Source organism: Pempheris klunzingeri, chromosome 12, assembly GCF_042242105.1.
Source record: "Pempheris klunzingeri isolate RE-2024b chromosome 12, fPemKlu1.hap1, whole genome shotgun sequence".
In the NCBI taxonomy this organism is placed as follows: Eukaryota; Metazoa; Chordata; class Actinopteri; order Acropomatiformes; family Pempheridae; genus Pempheris; species Pempheris klunzingeri.
The window spans coordinates 9,582,479-9,597,725 of NC_092023.1; the positions used below are offsets into that span (position 1 = coordinate 9,582,479).

General features: G+C 41.3%; 1 protein-coding gene across 1 annotated transcript in view; it reads right to left on the minus strand.

Moving 5' to 3' along the window:
• oprm1 (opioid receptor, mu 1) overlaps positions 1-14,895 on the minus strand; it is a 28,737-nt gene extending 13,842 nt beyond the window's left edge. The window contains exon 1 of the mRNA XM_070840701.1: positions 14,608-14,895. Coding sequence (XP_070696802.1) covers positions 14,608-14,873 — 266 coding nt within the window. The 5' untranslated portion in view covers positions 14,874-14,895. The remainder of the gene's footprint in view (positions 1-14,607) is intronic.
• Between the last annotated feature and the right edge of the window lie 352 nt (positions 14,896-15,247).

A 15,247-nucleotide genomic window follows, 5' to 3' on the forward strand; every position in this document is an offset into this window, starting at 1 on the left:
AAAAAGTTTAAAAGGTCCTATCGAATGTCTGTGAACAGCACATGACAGGTGGCAGTGACAGGGTTGAGAACTGACAGTGTTTCAGTATCTAAAGTAAAACCTGTAGCCTGTGCCATTCTGAATATCGACTCTAGGTTTCCTGACTTTGAGAGAGACAAGAGCATCCTAGATATCACTGCAGACAGAATCAAATTTTATGGTCAATTGGTTCGTATTTAGCCACAGGGATTGGGCCTTAATACTGCTGAAAAGAGAGGAGGCTCTGTTGGCATCTCAGTAGTACATCTGCAGTAGGTGTATTTATCAAGTGGCAATGAGGTAATTGAGCAGTGGGGATGGTGTAAAACAAGGTGGAGAATATGATAGACTGATGGTCTGAGACACCCAAATTCTCCACATCTAGAAAGGCAACAGTCAGGCCAAGAGTAAATACTAAGGCTCAGATATATCAGGCTGGCAGTAATATCCAAGCCTTGTTTCCCTCTTGTTCGATTTAAGAAAAACTGAGACAGTGACTGATGCGAACACACGAGACAGGTAGGCAGGAGAAAAACGGTCTGCCCATACCACATGTGCTGATGAATATGATACTCAGCTTGGAGCCATTCAAATGTGCCTGAATGTTAATTAGTTGATGTCTGTTTTCACATGAGGATCTTGTGTCACCACGGCAACAACCACAGCCATACAGAGAAGAATCAGATGGCAGGCATGATTATAATAACATAATCTGAAAGTGAACATTTGTTGCAATATTCCTTGGATTTAATGTTTCCCTGTCGATTAAAAGCTCAGATTTGATGAGGTAGCAACAACCTTTTATTTCTTCGTGGATGAATATTACAACAACTAGAAACTACACATGGAATATATGTGTTGAGTTGTTTTGAAGGTTTGATCAAACATTTTTATGTTTTCCTGTGTTAGAATGGTTCCTTCATTCCCACTAGCCGATGCTGTCAAATGGGTTTGACATCAGCCAGTCTCTTGTACAATTCAGGGCCACAGCCCCTGAAGGAGAGTGTTAAATCATGTTAGATAAACATAAAGCCAATTCAGTATAGTTTGATGTAGCTGGCAGCACAGTCGTAAAACATAAAAGCCGAATGATTGAAAGAAAAGAGCGAAGGTTATTAATTTGTGTTGAGTAAGTCAGAAAAACAGAAATGTTTATAAAGATTTAGTTTAATTAGGATTTGTTTTAGGCCACAGCTAATGCCCTGCTCATTGTAGGCTCATGTCAAATAAACATTTCCACACTGTGTTCCCTTTAAGCACCAATAGGAGCTCCAGAACATCTTTGGACAAGCCCGTGGTGAATCAACCGTCTTGTCATCACATTTAAAAAAATGTAGAGAGGAAACCTACACGCTTGTGGTCCTCAGTTTGAAAAAAGACGCTGATTAATTTTCATGGCTCCTGTTGCACAACGTTCTAAACATAGTTAATCATTGCCGGCAAAGCGTCCAGTGTATGTGTAGCCTTGTGTTTGATTCATGTGCTGCTGCTGGGTGCAGATAAACCATTAAGTCCTGGCTGTAGGAACAGATGCTGTTCATGTGAACAGACGTCTGTATGCCTTTGGTTCTGACAAAATAACACTGTCCATGCACACTGTGAGGAACATAATGGATTAAGGTGCAATAGGTGTGACTGTGTGCGTGTCTGACTGCATTGTCTGTCTGCTGGGCACGTGCCTCTGTGGCAAGCAGTGATAGGAGGTTGAAATTCAGCTGTGCTTTTACTGCATGTATATGGTACTTGTGTTAGCAGTGTGTGATCATGGTATATGAGATGTTACATTGAGATCAATACATATATAATTATATATCAATAAGGCAATGGCACACACCTTCCTGAATGATGCCTCTGTAAAACATTTGGCATGTAACAAGTACAGTTTATTTTTTTAAGATCGCACGTTTGAAAGAACTATTGAAGGTTGGATTATTTTCAGATAAGGAAGGGATAAGGATATCTGGATTCAGACGACAGTGGATGGAGTTCTGTAGGAGCAGGTTTTAACTGGAATAGGTTAGTCCATTACCCGTTCTTCCTTTGTTCAGATGCGTGCTTCAAACAACATGATCACTGATAGTCCATAAGATGATGAGTGTAGTCCATGTGCATCTGATCCAGTAACCCATGATACTTCAGCTATGGTACAAGTTTATTATTAAGGACAGTAATAACCACAGAGGAGCAGAAAAACAGGAATGAACAACACAGGACAACTTGACACACAGAACGCACCGACTGTGATGATGCAGGTAGCACTTGCGCCGTATGGGAAAATGCCAAAAATAACAGCATGATCATGGAACTGAACAGAGGAGAAAAACGCACTAATAACATAAAGACTGACATAAATACCAAGAGGCATTAGCCACCAGAGACAATAAATACATTTTCTGTCAACATGGCAGTGTATACTTACTGCTTTGTTAGTGCTAATATAATTGCAAACCATATTTCCCATGTGGTAAAAGATAAATGTTAGTCTCAGTTATTGTTTTTTTAACTCTCTTGGAAATCCTCTCAGTAAATGGAGGTAATTAGACAGGCACAGCTTGGAATATGCTGCAGGGGAAACAAATCCCTCCACAGCCTTATATGTTGGTATATGGACCCACACATAAGGCCAGTGGCCATGACAGACTGATTGAGGCGTACCACTTATTTTGACACTGATATAAAGGTTTTTAGAAATAATTTTAATGTAAAATGATGAATGACACTTAAACTGCTTGAGGAAAGTGTGAAGCAAGCAACAAAAGACTGATACTCATATTGATTAGCTGAGTTCAGCACTGAATCAAATGATGCACGGTTATGTGAAAGGCTTCCTAGCATACATACTTCTCAGGACTGACTAAAACAAAACAGTGCTAGCTTGTAGAAAACTCGAGACAGCTCAGTACAGAGCAAACACAAGCTAACACTGTATGCTACCTCTTTGGAGCAAAACAATTGAGACAAATTACATTTTTCTCAGAAGGTAACAGGCAGGAACTAAAACTCCCTTTTGCTAATTCCCTTTTATGTTCAAACATGAAGAAGTGGAGAAGGAGAGTGGAAACTCCACAGTAGACAATGTGCTGTCTTTTTTATGTCAGCACCAGAATGTAGCTGCCATAAAACTATCAGCAAATAAAGGTTTATTTCCCTTGTTCACTTACTTTTTTCTCTCCACTGACTCTTCCTCTCTGTCTCATTTGCACACTCTCTCTTTATCTTGCTCTTTTTAAAACTAGCTCAGAAGCTGACAGCGTAACAACAACATTAACAAATCAGATCAAATCTACTGATTCTTATTTTTGTGTTTTTTTAATGAAGCGGTACAAGTTGAATGAGCATGAGCAGCAAGTTACAACTGACAGTACAGTCAGTCCCTACTTCTTACTACTCCCTACTTAACACCAGGCTGAAAAGAAGTGCTTCCCTCTCTGACCACATGACCACACCCAACAGTGGTGTCACCTGCACTTCACTGCAGCAAGATGAGAAATTAAACCGCCAGAGGTCCACAAAAATTACATCCATCTGTATGCTCTGTGTTTTCAGACTGTTATTATTCCCAGGTCGTCAAAAGCTGCCGCTTTGTCACCTCCTATGGCGGCTGATGCAGATCAATAAGGAAGCTTGCACCATCTGTATGAGACACTATATGAGTGTCTGTATGAGACACTCAAGGGGAAATGTAGTATAAAGCGAGAAAGTAGAGAGGAGGATGGAGGATTATATTACAGCCATTATAGTCCATTGGTAGCTGTTCGTGTCTGCTGGCTGAGGCGATCTACTGGACCAAAACGTCCAAAACTTTATTTACATACCGTTTTGAACCTAAAATTTGTTAAAAAAAAAAAAAAAAAATTTATTAAACAAACTTGACTTGACATTAATGGTTTTACTGAGTGAAAAATGAAATGAAAAGAAAGCAAGGAATGAAAAGAACATGATGAGGTATTAGAAGAATTAGGACAAAATCTGAGACACCTTGTTCAGCAACTGGTAACGAGTTGTGATCACAGTCTGAAATCCAGTTTTACAGAAATGGGATCCAGCAGAAACATGCATGCACCTTGGTTTGAAATGATTTTGCTGAGGTTTTTGTGTGTGTCAGAAACAGAGAAAGACAATACTTAATGAGCATAAACCTTATCACATCCAGCTCTATTTTAGCATCACATGTGCAAATTCATTGAGAGCGCACGCCTGCCATTTTCATTCATAAGAGTCCCAGAGATATGTGCAAAAGGGTTGGCTGAAGTGAAACAGAAATAGGAGAGTGTGCTATTATCCTCTCAGCTAAAATTATTAAAGCAACAAGCAAAGGATCAAAAAACCTGCAACATGTTGTGCTGGTTGCTTGGTCTTTGTATTAGTATTATCTGTTGCAATCCTTATCATCATGTCTCATCCACAAGTCTCCTATCTCTATTACCCTACTTTAACCTTAACGGAGAGAGCAGACAAAAGAACCAAGCGACTCCATACGTCAGACAAATCAGCTGATAGACTGAACAGATAACAGAGTAGTAGGTGTTTGTACAGGACCTTTATGTATTTGTGTGAGTGTGGATCAGTATGCCAGCACACCTGCCGCTATGACGCACAGAGTCCTCTGTCAAAATGACTGATTTTGACCTATATTCAGCTTGACAACACACATTTCCAGAGCATTTGCTGTGGCTCGCATTCACACTGAGAAGCAATTAAATAGAAAAGTTTGTAACAAATCCAAAATCCAGCGAGACAAATAACTTGGCAGAGTGTGTTTCGGGCTATCAGATGGAAGCAGACACTGTTGTGACAGATGTGCTGCTGTACAAGCAGAGGGTCGACGCTCAGAGGCTCAAAGTGATGCACAAAATCACACACTACTCATTGTCCAAAACACACTTTATGAGGAATTATACGCAGAGTCATGCATGCAGTCTGTAAAAACAAATACACAAATATGTTTCCCACAAATCATAATTATTCCACTGAGCAGTTATTTTTGTTATTCATTGCAGAGGTTCAGTATTATCTTAGAACTGCAGAAATAACAGACTGTATTTCTCTTCCAAAAATTACAGCAGTAAAGCTTTTGTCCTCCAACAGGTACAAATCTGACCTTTTTGTTTAACACATAACTTGTTGACACACTATAGAAAACACAGGCCAAGTTGGTGAGAAATGGTACTCCTCTCCTTTGCTGGTCCACCAAGTGTTTAGTGACGGAGAAATTTAATTAAAACATCCATCAACAGTAAGAGATGACATGTTGGAACATTCTTGATTGGCCTGACTAGAATTGATGTAAGCAGATCAATATCCATGGACACACAAAGACAGTGGGGAGGAAACTCAGCAGATGTTCAATTGATCCACAGCCACTGTTAAAGGTGTAACACAATTCTCTTCAACCACACGCGCACAGGCGGATGAAGGCGGTCGCAAAAACTGCCTGGTATTTAGCACATATCATGAACAAAACACTTTGGACAACACATTTTTCTCTTTCTATTTTTGTAGCCTCTTCGTGGCCCCTTTACAGTCCAATTAAAGGATAAACCCACACTTATATTTTCGTTCTGTAACATATCACCAACCTGTGATTCTTACATCGATCATCACTGTCATTTTAGACACAGCCTTTAATCTGTCTGTTGTTTGTGTAATTTACAGCTTTTGTACTACACATATTTTACCCTCAACCTTGAGCGCAGCGGTGTGATGGATTACCCATTTCAAGTATGTTCCATGTCCTTGAGTGCTGACTGTCAAATTGTAGTCAAAAGGAATGTAAACCAAGGACAGAATCAGTCACCAAAAACGTAGGAAACTGGCAGCAGTAATGGGAAATGTGTGCATGTTGTATTCAACAGGCTACAACATCCGACACGGATGAAAATTGTTGCTGTACGGAAAATGTCTTCATGTTATGAGATGTTGATGTTAGGCTCGAACTGATGTAAATCACACGTGACTCAGCCGCTAAAACATAATGAAAGCCCACAAATGAGAGTGTAGCAGCATCACAATCAGGCCAGACGCCTGATCAATGATGAATCTCTGCGTTTCTGCTTCTAAAGTTAACATCAAAACAACGTTGAACCTTAGAAGGAATCAGGCCCACAGAGGGCAATCAGCAGGGGATGAAAGTACCAGCCGGTGTGTCAACCGCTCTTTATTTTTAGCCTCAGAGGCTAACACAGCAGGGCTAATGTTAATGTCTGTCATGTGTACACAGCATCTTAAGTCCGTAACAACCGAAGAGTTTACTGGATAATACCTTGTATTGAACTCTCCAGTTTGTCTGCTTGTTTAGTTTTCGGGTTTTATCCATTGAAATCCTCTGTTGTTGACAAGATGATGTTTTTCTAATTATTTGTGGGAATTTGGATAAGAACAACGGACAAAATAAAGACCCATAAATTAATGACACATTGTTCATCTCAAAATGAAGACCATAGAAATCCAGACTAGGCCTAGTTGAGAAATAATTTACTTATTTAGTTTGCCAAACACTCCAATCAGCCTCCAAATGGGATTATCGATATTACAATGACATAAATGGTACACACCACATGTACTTAACAACCACCGCTGTGTTGCGTTCTACACAAGTTTTACAATTGTTGTCTATTTTTTTGTGATTCACACTTATAATGGTTTTCCATCTCTGGCAAGATGACAAAACCCAATAGGAAACCAATTTAGGCCAGTCCTAGAGCCTTTGTTACGCTGGTACCACAAGAATTGTTTCTCAGCTTGTTGCTTAGGAGCACTGCTGCTAATGTACTGAGGATCTTCTGCAAAGGGTCTCTCAGTGCCCTTGGCCCCTGCATTAAATCCACATTCAATAAGTGCAACAGCTCTCAAACTGCAGCCAGATGTACTTCAGATGAGGTCACTAGTTGACCCATTTGGTCTGTTTTATTTGCTTATCCATGGCGCTTTGCAACAATATGCCCCTCTTGTGGAGAAATGCTTTTTTTGAAACGATAAAACGGGATTATTTTCCAGGTTTAATCGACAACTATTTTCAAAGTTTTGGATTTGGTACGTTCACTACAAGTGCTTGTTTCTGCCACTGTCCCGCAACACAAAACACAAAACAAATCAACTTGATTTTGAGAACGCTACCTTCTGGTACTTTGAAATGTCAGCCTTAATGAAGAAAGATATGTTTAACATGTCATAGAGAATAGAGCAGAATCAGGGTAAGTGAGTGAGTCACTTTGTAAGTGACAGATAGACAAAAGAGCCAAGAGCTGCCATCAATCATCCCGTAGCGAGACACACAAAATCTGTCTTTTGTTCCCTCCTCTGAGTTAATCATTTGTCTTCTGACCTCTTCGTCTTTACAGTCATGGTTCTCTGAAGTCTTTACAACCTTATTTGGGATTAAGTTATGAGTGACCCTCTTTTTCTTTCTTTCTGTCTTTGTCTTTCTTCTTTCTGTCATTTGCTGAGTCCAACAGAAAACCTCCCGTTAAATCCAGACTGGCAATACTAAATTCTCCAACAGTGTCCAGTGGCGTTGAGAAGCTCATTACTCATAGACACTCTCTCACTCACACACACACACACACACACACATGCAGAGGTACGACAACCTAATTACTTCTCTGCGCTCTCTACTCATAATTGTCTCCCTAACGAGAAATTAGACTCTGTGCCACCCTGTTGTGTGCAGCTACATAAGTTTACTAAGCGCAACATGCAAAATTCCTTTCCCTCCGAGTCTCAAACTGAGTTGTTATCCTCTTTTATAATGATACTAATAATGATTATTGAAAGTCAAACACTTAATTTTCATTAGCAGCAGGGGTTAGGACCTGGATCCACTTTTCTTGACTCATTTTGTGCCAGGTGAGTTTGTGAGGAGACTAAAGCAAACCGAGCAATTGCAGCATTAAAGCCACTGGACAGCGGTAGTTAGCGAGTTTTCCACTTGTCATTACTTAAACACAATCGAGGCCATTGTGCACAGTGACTGGATGTTCAGCGCTGTACAAGTGTTGCAAAACTGAGGTCAGAGTGCCGGGTCACAAACGTTTGCAGACTATAAACAGGTAAGTGAATGATGTGCCGAGTACACACAGAGTGGAGTGCAGTTCTGAGTAATAGATTTTATTCTGGGATAGTATGAGGTTCAGGGCTGCCTGAGATCTGTTTCTGTTCAGTGTGTTTACCGTAAAAGCAATTCTGCGTATGCCTGAAAAACATTCCTTATGCCGTCTCAGCCACATGAATATGAACTCACCTATTACGCATGAGGATGTTCATGAATACATATGAAATGTATTTCCACTTTCAATGCTGACCCAAAGGGCTGATGTGTATGCGCTTTTCTTTTTTTTTTAATACTATGCATCCTCAGTGACTGATTTGTTTTAATGAGGGGGAAGTCATTCTCTTTCATCTCACACAACTCATCACCTGTTTTAGTTGAGCATTACAGTCTGTATAACACTTCTAGGAATCTGACTGCAGTACCTATAAATCAGATCTTTTGTTTTGCATAAAATGTGTCTACCATAAAACAGTACTAACATAGCATTATGTATATTGAAAGGACTACTAGCCTATTGTTTGCTGTAATCACCCCTAAAGCATTGTAAAGTAAGTAAGGGGAGGACAAAATCTGTAGTAGCTGTTCTTTGTAAAAAATGAAGTGAAAAGCACTGCTGATTCTAAAATAAGACCTCTGCAGTCTGTTAGTCAAATTAAGTGCTTACAATCTTTTTAGTATTCATTTCCGTGTTTGTGCTTCCCTCGACAGTGTTTTCTTGCTGAGCTGTGGCAGAGGAGAAATTGGCATTATAAAGCAAGACACCCACTTGATTTGTATAACTCAGAAAGGAGAAACAATTACAGTGACCACTCTCCACTGCTTACCGGTATGTCGTGGTTGTTTAAAGTTAGATTTGGAAAATGTGAGTCACTACGATTCTTACCTTTCTGGAGCGCTTAGGGATCATTGTGAAAAGCTTCACTGCCGCCCATTAACCTGGACTTTAAAAGACTGCAGGTTTGTTGTTTGAAATTCAGCCCGAGACTATTAGTCATGTCAGGCAGTGGGAGGTACGAGAAACCCATTAAAGAGAAGCATTAGCGAGGATCTATGACATTAGTCTTGTGAACCAGATTGTGTTGACTCTCGTCATAACATCATATTTCATGTGACTGGGTTCAGACTCCCACATAAACAGCAGAGACACAGATGTTTAGAAGTTACTTTGACATCACAGACAAAGATCATGGAAAAAAAAAAAAGGAGCAGAATTATACAAGCTTATTGCATCGTTACGCTAAGAAACAGCAGTTGAGTGCATCCAGGTCAGCGGGTGCAGAGTAAACAAAAGCATCCAAACTTTTAGGTACGCTTTGGCTGCTGAATGAGACCAACCAGGAACAGCTGCTCATCTAGCTAGATGGGGGATGGAGGGTAGGGGTTTAGGAAGACGGTGGAGTCATTTTGCACTCACCAGTGTTTCTATGGTAACAGGAAGCACTCTGCTCTGGTAGCGTATTCTTTGTGGAACCCAGTGGTTCAACCGCAATTGATTTTTCCGATTGACCGTGCAGATCTCTGTTTGTGTTTGTTTGCTCACAAGAAGTTTGCAGATGTAAGTGGGGAGGGAACAGACAAGGGCCGGAGAGAGACAGCAAAAGGACAGGGAGATAAAGAGTGAGAGCGAAATGTTTTATAGCTTTAAGGTTATCATTACTCAGACAGTAAGGGGGAAAAACATCTCTCATCCACTGCTGTCTCTATTTAATCTAGCAAAATTGCATTCAAGGCCACGACTGTAAAGTGGGGACGGAGAGTTCAAGATTACATTTCCATTTACAAGTAAATATCCACCGTGTCATTAGCTAAATGGCTGTTCACTCTCAATGTGCCGACAGAGAGAAAAAAGACCCGAAGGTAGGCTGAGATAGAGAGAAAGACAAAGAGCTTGAATGTTAATGACCCTGATGGATTGCAGTTTTCAGATGCATAGTCAGACTGGCCATCGGGAGCTATGGAAGATTTCCACTACAGCTGAGTATTACACATAATGTGTATGATAGAAGTGGACGTAGCCACCATGACATTTTGGAGCCAGAAGTGACGTTCATTCCTTGAGGACCCCACCTCTCATTGATTAGGTTTAGGCATGACCCGGTTCTGATTGGTTAGCCACAAGGTAGTCCCGCCCTAAAGCATGCCCTTCTATATCGTCTATTTCTAAAACCATACCATAATTTCCTAAACGAACATCATGCTGTGCTGAAGACTTTTAAACCATTCAGGTAATGAATCAAGTGAGAAGAAGGGTCATTTTCAAAATCTTCATTTTGGTGGCAGTGGAGTTGCCCACTGGTGGCCAGTAGAAAGCATGCAGGTTTAAGGCACTTAAGCATTGGCTTCACTTCTCTGATCCGAAGGCTACATCCAGTTCTTTTGTACAGTTTATGGAATAACACCCATCATCCTCTTTCTCACAGCCAATTGCTTTTCATTCTAACGTTACCTTGTCCTGCCCCCTTTGGATGAAAGTTGAACTGGAGCAAGAGGGACGACAAAAAGAGAACAAAAACGTAAAGGCAGTGCTAAAAAGCTGAGAGAGAATAGGCTGAAGAAGTCCCTTAAAGTTGATGCAGTCGAATGTTTTAAATAAGAAATGATTAATTTAATCAATCACCTCAGCCGAGTGAGCCTGAGGGTAGCAGAAAGCAGAGGGAGCAGCCAACTGAGCCCAACAAGTCTACTGTTAATCAAGTGCAGCTGAAGCAGTAAGACAGAAGACAACAGAGATGCGATAAGCAAGGTTTGAGTTTGGCTAGTGGGCTATTGAGCTACATCACGTCCCTTTTGTTGAAATGTTTTTTTATTTTTCATGAAGTTGATGCTTTTGTCAGTGTCACTTTTCATGAAACAACCACTGGATGGGGCAGGACATTATATTACTTAACATTAACTAATTAGAAAATGATCACCAGTGTAGACCAGTTTTCTTGCACAAGGATTAAATGATGGAGCAAAACCTGCAAAAATGATAAATATCAATTGTGTAGTTATTAAACTGCTAGTGGTTAATTTAATTATATGAGCATCGTAACATTAGATAATGATTATGTTAATGCCATTATCCTATTATATTCACATTATACCTTTTTATTTAATGTTATAATGTTATACTAATATACTAATTTATAATAATCACTAATCCAGGTTGAGGATAATGTATCTGCAGTGGACAGATGTACACTGAGCTCGAGTCACCCCAACCGGTGGGCTGGTCTGATGCTGTTTTCACGACTTTTTGGTCTGGTTAAACACTGGTTCAGTTTTAGATCTCAACCACCCTCTGGAGCTGTTTGTGGTGGGAACGTGATCTGACGTCGCTCCGATCCAACTACCAGCTGTACTCTGCTAAAACAACCCGAACTGAAGGGACAACGCTCCAAGTTTAAAAACTCATCAACTGAACAGTGTGAAAATGCCTTGAATTCAATTATCCAGGGTCATTTTTCTTTCCCAGTCCGCCCCTGCTCAGAGGAATGAGACACATCCTTTACCTTCTACACAATTCCCTCAAAGTCTCATTAGTCGAACTCAAAAAGTTTCAGAAATCCACAAAACTCTTCACGGTCACAAACACAGTCACAACCATGCATTCCTGCACACATACACACACTCCTGGTTGCGTCAGGGCTGATGCCCATTTCATTACTGTCGCCAGAAGACACGGGTCGTCCTAAATCTGCTCCCACCAAACAGCCAAGGATGAGGGAGCTAAAGCTCAAGTAATGCCCTTCACATCTATCATCTGCTTTGTAGTCAAACTACTTTAGAATACATAATGCAAGCTTGTATACCCACTCATACATCATCAACACTCTTGTACTCTTGCCAGACAGCTGCAGACACAGATCCTGCCATTAAAATGATGCTGCTGCACAACATATATTTCATTCACTTCCGTTTTGCCTGGTGTTCTCCCTTCATTTTGTTGCTATGGAATTGCCAGGAGCACGAGTAGCAGAAACAAATTACATAGGTTAAAAAAAGGTTGCATCTACCTAAATCAATCACTAATTTAATGTGCCACCCGACGAGCACACTAAGTAAGCCAAATCAAACACACCCACGCATGCTTGGTCTGGTTAAATGCTAATATACTCGTGACGGATCCTCCAGCCGTGACCTCTACTATCACTGAGGAATTTATACCTTCAGTGAGGTGTGTGAGGCCTCTCTGCTGTTTAATCCCTGTCAGAGTTTTGGTTGTCGAGCAATCTTTCAGCTCAGCAGTGAAAGCTTGAGGAGTCCAGTGGAACAAAAGAGGCTGAGTTGTATTGGATTGGTTGTATTTTGCATTGAGAATGACTAAAAAGGAGGACTTTGTGGCGCTCAAGGCTCACAGAATGATGTGCAGACAGAGAATAACAACAATCTCACTGAGAATGAGATAATAATGCACTAACAGTGTTCATAGCTGTTTTGTTGCCCATTTTTGTTTAATTTAAATTATACTGTCTTTGTCCTGATGTCTAATTAATTGTAGTAGGGCTACACTGAGGACTTTTTATAAATTGATCAGTTGAATGCACAGACTTCAAATGTCTGCCCATAGAAACATGAATTGTTGGTGTGGACACTGTTACACCCAGGAGCAGTAATGCAGTAAAGTTTACTCTGAGCTCATTTAAACAGACCCACTACTACATTACTTGCGTAAAATTTCTTTTGAGGAATGGTACTTCTACTTGAGCAAAATATTCTAGCACTCTCTCCATCCTGGGCCAGGGGTCAGAACAGTCAAAACTTCTGGCATAGATGCAGAAAACATCCTGCAAAGATTCACTTGAAGCTGCATCTGCCTTGGAAACAGTGGGGAAATGAGGAGAATAGTAGGTGTAACAAAGTAATGATGTAATATATCATAGCAGTAATAGAGAAGTAAGTCAAAATAAATAGTCTCCTCTTTACACACTCTAATTTCCCTAATAAAGTATTGTCGCTTCAATTTAAAAGCCATTTAAATAACAGTCAGCCAAGTTCAGCACGGCTAATCCTTCACTCTGCGATTCCTCACTGATTCCATTGGACCAGTAAAGTGGGTAATCTCCAGGTGGAAAAATGAACCACTGCCACCTTTATCTTCTCCCTCATTTCTCACCTTCAGTCTCGCTCACCTCAACGATCCACTCATGTCCAGCTCTTTTCCAAGTTCATCTCTCCCCTGTTTTGTCCTCATTGTCCTCCTCCACCTCTCTAACTGCTCCACCAGTCTGGTGACTTTCATTACCTGAAAGAGCCTCACCTGGAACGATGCAGCATCAGCGGGGGAGCATTTAACTAACAAACAATGTCAGATTTTCATGTGTAATTAAAGTTAAATAAAATGCTGCAGGTGAAATCCTGTGAGACATGGTTAAAACCACCTCTGTGGATCGATGTCATTAGAACAATCATGTCAATTTTGTTAAAATAAATATCAGTGCATCAGAATCGGAAATACAGGGAATACCCAGCTTGCGTGAGACTTAAACTAATAGAGCTTGAAGTTATTCTGAAAAAAAAAAAGTTAATTTAGTGTGTGAAATGACTGCAAGCTCAGAAGTCCCACGTATCGCACATCATTACCCTTTACTCCTTGAGACGGGTGATGTAAGAGAATAAAAGCTCTTCCTGTGATGAGATCATGAAACATTTGTATGAAACTTCAGACTGTCAGTTAGTGAGATGTCCACGTGTTAGCTGAGCGAACAGATTTAGCATGAAAGTGGCCTCGATTTAAGAAGTGGAAACCGTGGAAGACATATTGGAACATGGAGTCTTTTATGCTGTTATCAGGTTTTATAGACTAAATGATTCTCATCAATCTTTTGGTAAAGTAACACATCAGGTTAACTGGCAGGATATCACTTGTATGTATTTACATTTTTTTATTTTGTTTTGAGAGCATTTCCAAAACTATTTAGGGCCTCTCGTGCATTTCACATAATTTGACCTTATGACACTAAAGCTTCATGGTTTGATTCATGGTGCATAACGCTTTTGTTAAGCACTCACATGAGAGTGATATGCAGCATCTTCTGACATCAGTGCGATTTTCCAGTTCAGTGATGGTATTGTGAGAGAGTGATGCGAGAGAGAGAAAGAGAGAGTATGCTGTGTCTTTACTTGCATAAAATACATATTATTCCTCTAATGTTGTGAATATTGACTGTTGCTGTATAAAAGGGGAAGAGAGGTTTGTCCTGCAGCCTCTCCTCTCCGTCCCCTCGCTCAGCTTGCCTTTTGCGCGCTGGACCAACTTGCTGTGCAGTTGGAGGCATTTTACGCACGAACAGCAGCTGAGCTGGCAGCGCTGTCAACACCACATTCACATGGTCTCAGCCGGCCTCGTACACACACACACACACACACACACACACACATTAATGTACAGTATGGTTACCGCAGCAACAGGCTGCTGTAAAGTCATTTCTCACTTGTAGTCATGTTCCAAAATGAGTGAGTGCGTTCAAAAGTGCAAATGGCCTAATTATGCGTAACGCTCATGAGACAACACATCCACACGGATCAGTGTTTCTGTCAGTACTTTTCTGTCTTACCTGACGATGATGTACATGACCAGCACGTTTCCAACCAGCCCCACCACGCACACTATGGAGTAGAGAGCGGTGATGACAATCGCTATGATAACCGGGTTGGTGTCGTCCACCAGGCTGCCGGTCAGTCCGCGATCCCCGTCGCATCGCGCCTCGGCCAAGCTCTTGCTGCTGTTGCCGTCGGTGAAGTTTAGACAGAAGCTGTTGTTGTGAAACACGGGGAGCTGGCTCCGGTAATCCGCGTCCGAGCCGTTGCCTGCGCTCTCCATGGTCCTCGTTCGGTACGTGCGGTGGGTGCTGCGCGCGTCTTTCGCCTCCACTCGGGTGCCCGTCGGCGGACTCGGTGCCTGTTGGTGTCCCGCTGGGTCCTCGTCTGTCGTTCGCTGCCTCTCGGGCGCCGGTAACGTGAAATCTCACCGTGCGAAGATCGTGGCCGCGTGTGATGCTGGGAGTGGAGCCTACTGACGAGCCTCGCGCGGCGCAGCGAGCCTGCACGGAACAGAAGCGACGGCGTGAAAATTATTTAGTTCGCTCCCTTTCGTCCTTCCTCCCTTGGTTCCTTACTCTCTTCTTCCCTTCCACCCCGCTTTCCTCTTCTCCCATTCCTCCTTTTCGCTTACATTTGTTAATAACGTCATTTTCC